This window comes from Crocodylus porosus, unplaced genomic scaffold, assembly GCF_001723895.1.
Source record: "Crocodylus porosus isolate Cpor-Errol unplaced genomic scaffold, CroPor_comp1, whole genome shotgun sequence".
NCBI classification, from domain to species: Eukaryota; Metazoa; Chordata; order Crocodylia; family Crocodylidae; genus Crocodylus; species Crocodylus porosus.
In genome coordinates, this window is record NW_017728910.1 from 33429360 (window position 1) to 33440580 (window position 11221).

The 11221-nt window shown below is 41.3% G+C and overlaps 1 protein-coding gene across 1 annotated transcript in view; it reads right to left on the reverse strand.

Moving 5' to 3' along the window:
• Window positions 1-7449: 7449 nt before the first annotated feature.
• Window positions 7450-11221, reverse strand: part of RNF7 (ring finger protein 7) — an 11098-nt gene continuing 7326 nt past the window's right edge. The window contains exons 2-3 of the mRNA XM_019533002.1: window positions 9374-9421; window positions 7450-7804 (exon numbers count right to left, since the gene is read on the reverse strand). Coding sequence (XP_019388547.1) covers window positions 7686-7804; window positions 9374-9421 — 167 coding nt within the window. The 3' untranslated portion in view covers window positions 7450-7685. The remainder of the gene's footprint in view (window positions 7805-9373; window positions 9422-11221) is intronic.

The following is an 11221-nucleotide window of genomic DNA, read 5'->3' on the forward strand; positions in this document are numbered from 1 at the left end:
ACAAATTTTGATTGCTCTCAAACCCAAAGGAAAAAATCAGTGCTTTTTTTTAAAGATAGAGTATTTTATATGTTTTCCCTCTTCTTTAATTGTTTAGCAAAACAACAAAAACAAATACAAAATCTGACAACAGCACACCACCGTGCAGCAGCAACTAGTTACTTTCATATACCCACTCTATAAAATAAATTCAGTGATATTTTTTAAACACAACCACCAACTTTCTGAATATAAATCCATGCAGTGACTGAAAAAATGGCATGTAAAAACCCACACAGACAACTGAAGAGCTGAAAAACTATCACCATATGTAAGACATACTTGGGTCTTACTTAACTTTGAAACAATATAACTTAACACCCTATTTTTATGCAAGTGTGCCTATCTATGGGTAAGCAAAATCAGTTTTATGTTGAGACATGGAGGCTCTGTATCCAGTGGCAACTTAAAAGCTGCTTTACCACTTTAGAAAAGCTTAAGCTTTATGAAGTACCTCTACTAGGATTTCACTACTCCAAATGAACATGCGCAAGTGAGAGTGCGCCTTGTTGTGTAAAGTACCTACTGTGGCAAGTTGCCTAGAAAACTGACATCTGTCTGGACGACGGTCAATTTTAGCCTAAGAAAAACTTCATAACTACTCTTTTGCTGATCAACAAATTATCTTCTGCAAAAGATAGAGGAAGACATCATCTTGTTGGCTAATGTATGAAAGAAGGTTCACTTTCACGTTCCTGTAAACAATGAACCACATAAAGCCCTGGTTTAAAATTAAAAACAGATAACTGTTAAGACTACAAAGTATATCCCCAGATAGCAACATCGAACCTATTCTAGTGAAACTCTTACAGATACTGTGAAGCACAGCTAATTTTTAAAGGAAAGAGAGCCAGCCACTCACTGTTTTCTTTACTTATTCAAGTGTAGAACATTAAATCTGGATGAGAGAGAGGGGAAGCTTAGATTATAAAGACATTAATAATTCTCATTATCAAAGGCTGATGCTCCACTAGTTTATTTTTAACATGTAGATGACTAACCGAAAATTATTAAGGACTTGTTTTTTAAAAATTATCATGTGCATAATTGTATAGGTATATCACAACTGCATTTGGAAACTGGACAATTGACATGTGCAATCAACCCAGTGACAGGGGGGATGACAGAAATGAACTTGCAGAGCCCAGTGCTGATAGAAGCCAGCAAACAAGAATGTTTCTATGCAATTTGTCCTTAGTGAAAAAGCAGTCCTTTTTCTGGTACTTGCATACTCTGTTTGGAGGCTGTGTGTTATGAATAAGACTCCTTGTAGATCACTGTGTGAGGAGAGGCTAACTACTTCTAATCACAGCAGAGGGACAATTAACTGCTGAGCCTATATGAAGGGGCGGGAGAAACGCGGGCAAAAGACTTAAGCAGCCAGGCAGCAAGCAAACAAGGAATTATGGATGCATGTGTTTTTCCTTTAAAAGGACAAAGTAAAAAAAGAAAAGAAAAGAAAATTATGGTGATGATGGAGGCAGCAGTGAACGGAACCTGAAGAAACAATGATGATGGGATGCAGAAGCTGCAGGGGGTACATTATCCTTGAGCAAGTGTCCAGCGGAAGCTCTTAATGCATGAAACCTGGCCTGCTAGAACTCATGGAAAAAGGTCTCAAGAACTAAAGGTGTAGCTGGAGATAGCTATGGAGTTCAAATGGGGAAATTAAGCTGTACAGATAACACAGATTCAAGGACATAACAGAGGCTGCACAGACAACTCTGTATTTGCAGACCTTCAAATTAGAGCAGGTTAGAGGTGCACCAATATATCAGTCCATATTGGATAGGCACCGATGAAAGCAAAATTAACATTGACAATTGGCTTTTTTTGGCCAGTGTAGCCAATAATGGCACCAATAAATGCTGCGTGCCAGGAATGCCACCCAACAGCTTGGAGTGCAACATCTGGCCAGTAAGTCAGTGGGAGGAAAGGGATGTGGGGGTGGGGTAAACTGACCCTGGAGCCCTGGGCAGCTCATCCAGGGGGTGCAGGGAGTTGAGGCGAGTCCTCACCACTGTGCGCACCCCCAGGAGAGACATGGGGTCATGTGTCCCACCCCAGATTTGTGTGTGGGGCAAGGGCAGGCTGGCCAGGGGCTGTGCCAGCCTCTTCTTGGTGGGCAGCTGGGCCAGGGATGCGCTGGGGGAGGGTGGGGTCTGGGCAGGCAGTGGTGCTAGGAGGGGTGGCTACAGGGAATTTTGCGGTGGCTATAGCCCTCTCCCAGTGCTGCCCCCACCAGCCCCAAGCACAGCCCAGCCCCCCTGCACTGGGAAGAAGCTGGCACAGCTTTTAACTTCAGCCCACAGCCTGCCTTTACCCCTCACACAAATCCAGAGAGGCACATGCCCCCCATGCCTCCTCTGAGGATGTGCACAGCAGTGGGGAGCTTCCCTGTTCTCTACCCCCTACAACCCTCAGACAAGCTGCCCATGACTCCATCCTGCTCCTGAGGGTGCATTCACCACCATGGCTAGGCAGCACTAGCCCCTGCCCCAACCCCATCCCCACTTTCTCCCTCGCCATGGAAGCCTTGATCTGCCCCCCCCATTCCCCTTCCCTCTCCTACACCTCTTTCCCTTCCCCCTACCCCCCACCAGACTTATTGGCTGGACGCTACTCTCTAAGCTGCTGGGATGCATATAGACTATTGGATTGGTATTGGCCAATATGGGTGATTAATAATTGGCCATTGGTATCAGCCAAAAAATCTTTAGCAGTGCACCCCTAGTACAGGTCTCTAGATGAGGATGATGACCCATAGGAGTAAGTAACCACTAGAACAGGGGTAAGCAACAATTTTTGGATGGAGTGCCAAAAAACCCACAATGTCTACCATGGAAGGTACCGGAGTGCCAACATGTCAGAAAAAAAAAAAGGCGGTGGGAGGAGATACATGGCAGGATGTGCTGCATATTAGTATATTTAATAATCATAAATGTTGCCTTTGTTGTTGTGTATTCCTTTTTTGTTGAGCATGTTGCAATGAGAGAGGAAAAAAAGAGATAAATAAGAGAAAGAGGAGAGAGAGAGAGAGAGAGAGAGAAAGATAAGGAAAAAGAAGAGCAGAGAGAGAACCAGACACGCACACAGAGAACCATGTGCACAAAGACAGAGAACCAGAACACACCCAAAAAACAGACACGTGCACACACACATCCTAAACCAGACACATGTGTGGGCACACAGACACACAGAATCAGAGAGAGGCAGACAAACACAAAGAACCAGATGCGCAGGCGCACAGATCCGGGCTCCTGGGCCACCGGACATAGTCCGACCCAACAATGCCCTGGTCCCGCCAGAGCCCCTGTGCTTCCCTGGGGAGCCAGCCCCCAAGCTGCAACGCAGCTGGCCGAGGCCCTGGCCTGGAGCCTGCTCATCAGTCCACCCAACCACCCCACACAGCTAAGCCCGCAAAAGGTGCAGTGCTCCTGGCAAGGGGCAGCGCCAGCTTCATCCCAGTGGCAGGGCGGGGCTGGGCTTGGAGCAGGTGGGAGTCAGGTGGGCTCAGTTGCAAGCCCTGCTGCAAGCAGTCTGGGCTCCGTGGTTGGCAGCAGCTACCAGAGCCTGGGCTGGCTGCAGGCAGGAGGCTGCAAACAGCTGCTCCGGCATCAGCTCCATACCGGTGGGCACATGTGTGCCTTGGCACAGATGGTGAGGATAGGGCCTGAGGCAGCACAGCCCTCCCACTGTCTGCTCTGAGGTGCACGTGCAGTCGCTGCCAGCATGGAGCTGATGCTGGGGCTGAGGAGCCCAGCACAGCTGTTTGCAACCCGCCTGCTGCTTGGTGCCACTGCCCAGAGCCCAGGCTGGCTACAAACAGCTGCACTGGGCTCTGGAGCCCCACCATTAGCTCTGCCAGCAGCAGGGGAGAGGCCGGGGTTGCGCTGCCTCAGGCCCCTCCCCCACTGTCCAGTCCAAGACACGCATGCACCTGCTGGTATGGAACTAATGCCGGAGCCTGGAGATGTTTGCAGGCTCCTGGCTGCAACTGGCCCAGACTCTGGGTAGCTGCTGCCAACCATGGAGCCCAGTCTGCTTGCAGCTGCCCAGCCACCTGCTGGGAGCAGCCTGGGCTTTGTGCATGGCAGCAATTGCTTAGACCACAGGCCAGCAGTGGTGTGCCAAGCAAAATGGCCTCATGTGCCATGCTCAGCACATATGACAGAGGGTGCTGACCCCTGCAAGGTTAAAGAAGACATTGACCAGTAGGAGAAAGAGTTTAGCAAAGCTCATGCTGCACAAGAGAAAAGATCAAACACACATGAAAGGAAATTAAGAAAATCAGCTAACCCAAAAGATAATGACAGTAACTGGGGACTGAAGTGTGAGGAAGAACAAGCGTTACCTTCAAAAGATTGAGAAAGAACAGAGGATAAGAAGAGCTGACAAACTGCAGACAGAAGGAAGGATAATAAGACTGGAGATTCAATACTAACCCCACTAAAAAGGAAGACTCCAGAGAGCAAGAAAAATGATTAACGATCTGGGAAGCATGGCTTATGAAGAAAAAATGAAAGGACTAGGGTTATTTAGGTTGGAGAAGAGAAGACTGAGCAGGGATTTGATAACAGTTTTCAAATACCTGAAGACTGATTATAAAGAGGATGGAGAGACAGGATAATTCTGTGTAGAAGACAGGACTAGGCATAATGACCTCAAACTGCAGTAGAGGAAATTTAGGTTGGAAATTAGGAAGAACTTTCCATTCAAGCATTTGAACAGGATACATAGAGAAATTATGGAATCTCCATCTTTAGAAATCTTCACAAGTAGGCTGGAGAGACTTGGCTGGGATGATTACAGCTGATCCCATCTTGAATTGAGGACTGGACTAGTTGACCTCATGAGATCCCTACCAACCCTATTTTCTTATGATCCTATGAAGTTCAAATGTGAAAATTGTAATGTTAGGAAATATTAGAATGGTATTTCCAGTGGAGACAAGATTTGCCTTCTATAATACGGTGTACAGTTCTGATCACCCATGTTCACAAAAAATGAATTTCACCTGAAACACGTATGGGGAAAGACTAGCAGAATGACCAGGGGAACAGCAAGCCTACCATACCACAGAAGACTAAAAGGGCTTGTTTAATCTAGCAAAGTGAAAGCTAAATGAATAATTTGATCCACATACCACAGTGTTTCCCAACCAGTGTGCCGTGGCACAAAAGTGTGCTGTCAGAAATGAACAGGTATGCCACAGAATTTTGCCATGGCAATGAGCTACAATAGGTATGAGGATGGGGAATGCCTTATATTAATAAAACTTTTCCACAGCACATCTATAAGTGTGCCTTGGGTTAGAAAAGGTTGGAAAACACTGACATCTCACCCATGCATGCACCAAGGAAAACAATCCTTTCCAGCTTCTAGAACTACTGTGGCAAAAATTTGTGTCCAAGCCAAGATTGCATAATCCTGAAATATGGTGATCAGACAGCAAAATTGGAAGATGAAGAGATATGGGGGAAAGGTACTTGGCAAAAGCGTGCATTTCTGCCGGCTAAATCACAAAGACTGCACAGCTTTGCAGTAAAGCCTTGCTCCTCAGTTTCTTATATCTGAGATCTTTGATCCATTGCAGAACAGCCAGTTTTCTAGTGGTTAGCACAATCTCTCTGTTGGTTTTGTTCCAATTTTATAAAGAAGCCAAGGATACTGACTTTGCAGCCCAGTATTAAGGATACTCAGTTTAAGATACCCCGTTTAAATGTGGGAGCTTCTACACTAAAGATACATGTTGAAATTTATATTCTTTAAAAATAGATCAAAGGATTTGAGAAAACAGGTCCATAAATAAATGTATGCACAAGCAGCTTTGAAATTCAAGCTGAAAGATACTTCTAAGGATCTAATTTTAGTGAAGACTAAAACTGTCAGAGAACTGTCAGGAGGATAGTTTAAAACTTAAAGTGAGATTGAAATAATATAATATGCATACATACACCTATGGACACACAGCATATTAAGATATGATTATTTGCATTTCACTGTGATAAGGACATGTCCTACACGTATAAAGTAAGCTCTAGCTTTGACCTAAAATTCTTAATAGCTATTCAATTTCCCTTTTCCTTATTGCATTTCAAGTAAGGATAAGATGCAGTAAAATATTAATAAATATTCCATATACTGTATCTTCCAGTAAAAAAAAAATCAAGAGCTGATTATGGACACAAATTTACTTGTGCAGTCAAAATAAATAATAAAAAAGCCAACACATTTCTGTCAAATTACTATATGCACCATGGACTCTCCAAACACTAAACATATGCCATGTGAAATTATTATATTTGCTCTATAAGAATTATGTATCTTTTGCTTAGCACCAGTCCTTGAATTTAGCTTTGACCTATATTTGATTTATCTTGACACAGAACAAGGATTTAATTGCATTAGATTCCATTAAGTGAAAGGGAAAAATTCCTTAATTTTATGAAAACTTTTGTACAGGCTGTATATTTCTTGCAGGCATTTTAGGACTAAAGTAAACAAATTAGAGGCAAACAGGTATGTAAAGAAAATAATAAAGTGATTTCCATCTACAAATATAACCAAATGAAATTGAGGGATGCTGTAATAATAAGGCAAAAATGTCCATCAATCCTCAAAATCTGACCAATAAATACAACGAAACTTCAACTGGTAACAGCATAAAATATCAATGTGCTACATTATCATTTTGCTAATTTAATTAGTATCTGCTTTCCTTGTAACAAACTGACAAAGTACATGTATTATACTTTTGAAACAGTTTAATAGACATAATTCTCAAGCTATGTAAAAGAGAACTAGGAAGCATCTAGATAACTGATTTTTCATGTCATTAACCAAATTACTTCCAAATACTGTCCATTTCAATAACGAGTAATGGTTGAAAACACATACATCCATTGCATATAATATAAATAGCAGTAGAAAAAATCTTAATATGGTAAAAGTTTAATACTTTAAGTTGGAGGAACCAAGTGCTTATAATTATAAAAAGCCTTAATATTTAAGAAATGTGTCTCTGCAGTTCACTGAATCATTTTAGAAACAAGTGCTTGCCCAAACCTAAGTATTTAGTTTTTGCCATAATGGGGAAGAGGACCAAAAAGAAGTGGGGTGGGGGGGGAGAGAAGGAAAGAGAGAGATAAATGCTTCCTTAACTATTTATTTTAATTAAAAACAAAATAATTTTCCAGAAATGTAAGGTGTATTGGATGGCAAGATTTTTTTTTTTTATACATCTATTTTAACACATCAATTACAGCATATCAGGTTTATAAACAAGATGTTCTTTTTGAAACCATACATTTCTTTGACTAAAAATCATTACAAAGGTTGTATCTACAGTGTATCTACAGGTATTTTCAGCCAAGAGCATTTCTAAGTAGTTGATACAATTAACATGTGATCAGGAACAAAGACACCCTTTAGTGTGTTTTATATTTTCAGTTGTAGAAGTGTGAAACAAGAATTAACAAAATGCAGACCTAAACATTTGAGGAGTGCCCCCCAAAGCATCTTTTAATCATAAGTACAAGCTAAATTAATTAGGCCATAGTTAGTGTTTTATCCTTTCAAACTGGTACATGGCATAAGATGTACAGCACACCAAACAAATTCAGAAGAAAAAACTCTCAATACTTTTATTTGCCAATTCTTTGGACCACCCAGTCCTGTTGACAGAGGGGACAGCGATTATTCTGTTTAACCCACAGAGACATACAGCAATTGTGGAAGGAATGATTGCATTCTCCCCAGACAACTGAAAGAAAAGAAACAAACACTTAATATGTTCCAGTTACAATATTTAACATGGAAGTCCAAATTTTATTCCAATAAAGGATCCTAACTATCTATCTAACTCATTCAGATCTTGACAGCCCATATAAATATATGAGTACACAGGGGTTCTGATAAAATTACATTAGTTTTATTATTTTGATAGCACTTCCCATACATAGAATACTGTGCTTCTACAGAAACTGTCTTACTCATCAACTTCTAAAAATGTGTGTAACAAAGTACTTCTAATTTAAAAAGAAACTCACACAATTTCATCTTCTAACAGACCTGTAAAATGCCTGCATATTTTTGTGCTCTATATAGTAATAATCTGAACAGTCTAGAGTTGTAAGTGAGGCTGCGACTGGTAAGGAAGCTTCCAAAGTTCTCTCTTCTTGTTTTCCTCCCCTATTAATAAATATAACTAGCGTAACGTTGATTCGCTATCATGTACTAAAGGTGTAAGGGCACATTATTAAATTCTATTTAATGTTTTATTTGAATGTTAATTCTTAAAGTTACGATATAAAGAGAATAAACCATACAAAGTACTAATACGTAAGCTTTACAGTGGGTCCCAATATACTTCAGAAGTCACTCATAGGATATAATCACTACAACAAAAAAACCTGGAAAACAGACATACTTTCTACCTAGTTCTGTATTATACTAACTTCTTTTTGTCCTGCTTCCATTATGCAGGAATGGTAGATATGGGCACAATTCAAATTACTATTGTACACTCTGTATTTTTTTTTTAATTATCTGTCCTGAGTAGAAGACAAGCAGAAATTTTTTAAAAAGTATTAAACTGATGAACTAGAATTGCACAAACATCATGTTAATTCAGTAGTATTCTCTCTACACTAATGACCAAAACTGTGGAAAGCTTATAATTAAAATTAAATTAACAGAATATTGCACAAGATGCTACTATATTATTTATGATACTTCAAAGTTGACACTATTTGAACACTGAACAGTTAATATTTCTATTTGTGTTTTGGTATGTTAACCCATACAATAAAAACTGCTTTACAGCTACATGTCATACAACAAAATTTAGCATGATGTTCAACTTACGACTTTGTCAATGGACAAGGATATTAACAATGAAATAAAAAAATATGGTTTTTGAAGCCTCAAAATCTTGGATGAGTAAAAGAGCAATGATCAAATATCCTGTAGGTTCATAACCAAGTAAAAAATATTTAATCTTTGCATGTTTCAATAAGGTGGTTCTATTGAATTATCTGGCGAACACATCAAAAGAAGAGGTAGTAGTTATTTCCTATACACAGCAAAGTCTATATTGCTGTGTCTTGAATTAACTAATTCTCCTTGGGAATGTACAGACTGATAAATGACTAGATGCAGATTTGCTTTGTCTAGTAGGCTTTTACAAGTCTCTTTTACATTAACAATGTATCAAAGTTTTATAGTTTATTTTAAAGAATTAATAAAATTACCATTAGCTTAAATCTTTAAAAAGTACCCCACTGAGCGCAAGCCTTTAGTTGAAAGACAAGAGAATGAAATCACTACATACCAACACAATCTTCTTGTTTGTTTTCAGCTTGACATCTAAGGCAGGCATCTAAAAGTAAATAAAAACAAAATACAATTTGAAGCTCAGGATACAATTCTAAAAAGAGGTTTTTCAAAGTCAAATAGAAACTCTGGCACATATTTATATGGGCAGAAACTCAAGTTCTGCCAATCCTGTTCATCAGTATTTGACATTAGACAAAAGGAAAATTAAAATACAAAGTCATATGTATAACTATAACTATATATACAAACAGTATATATCAATATCTATATATATCCCCCCACCCCACAGGAGAAAAAAAAGAACTGGTAACTGCTTGATAAACTTTTCTCACCCTCCATTTTGTTGAGGCATTTTCATATGGTCCTTGGACCCGCACTGTTCAAGGTCTTCATCAGCAACTTGGACGAGGGTGTAAAAAGCACCCTGTTCAAATTCGCAGACGAGACTAAGATGTGGGGGAAGGTGGGCACACCAGACAGGAGGAATAGGCTGCAGTTGGACCTGGACAGGTTACAGCGGTGGGCGGATGAGAACAGGATGGGTTTCAACACTGACAAGTACAAGGTGATATACCTGGGGAGAAAGAACCAGCCGCATACCGACAGGCTGGGTAACTCCCTTCTCATCAGTGCAGAGACAAAAAAGGATCTTGGAGTCATTATTGATGCCAAAATGAACATGGGTCAACAGTGTGGGGAAGCGGCCAGGAAGGCTAACTGTACCTTGTCATGCATCCACAGATGCATCTCAAGGAGGTGATCCTCCCCCTCTATGCGGCGCTGGTCAGGCCGCAGTTGGAGTACTGCATCCAGTTCTGGGCACCACACGTCAGGAGGGAAGTGGACAACTTGGAGAGGGTAAAGAGGAGGGCTACTTGCATGATCAGGGGTTAGCACGGCAGGCCCTACGAGGAGAGGCTATGGGACCTGAACCTGTTTAGCCTCCACAAGAGAAGGCTGAGGGGGGATCTAGTAGCCGTTTACAAACTGGTCAGGAAGGACCAGCAGGCATTGGGGGAGTCCCTGTTACCCTGAGCACTACCAGGAGTGATTAGAAATAACGGTTCCAAGCTGGCAGAGGGTAAATTTAGGCTAGACATCAGGAGGCACTACTTCACGGTCAGGGCGGCTAGGATCTGGAACCAACTTCCAAGCAAAGTGGTGCTGGCTTCTACCCTGGGGGGTTTAAAAGGAGGCTGGATGAACACCTTGCTGGGGTCGTTTGACCCCAGTACTGTTTCCTGCCATGGCAGGAGGTCAGACTTGATGATCTGCTCAGGTCCCTTCTGACCCTACCAACTATAACTTATGCTAAAACGTCTCCTTTTGGTGGATGTGACCACTGGGGCTTATGGCAAATGCATTCAAGAATAAGCAAAAATTAAGTAAAGCCAGAGCAGATATATGTAACCCATAACTTCCAGAACTGGTTTAAGGAAGTAATTCGCAATTCAGTTGTTTTTCAACTTGCTACAACCCCAGCAGTGCTGTTTACACAGCAATGGTACATGACAAGAACAAGTATATAATTTCCCCTCTAGCCAAATGCACATACAAGTCGGTTTTTGAAGTATACATTAGTTTCCCCTGTAAGTGAAGAGACCAATAAGGACAAAACACCTTTTTTTTTTTTTAAGTGGGGCCTGTTTTTACAGCAGATACAAAAGCAGCAGACTATGCGATTCCCTGTTAAGATCAGGCTTCTTTCCCTTTTGGTTACTACTGCTTCACACATTATGGAAGCCCTTATTGCAGGGGCAGGTAATTATTTTGGATGGAGGGCCGCTTCCCAAGTTGTGGCAAGCTGTCAAGGGCTGCGTGGGTAGCCCCACCCCTTGACAGG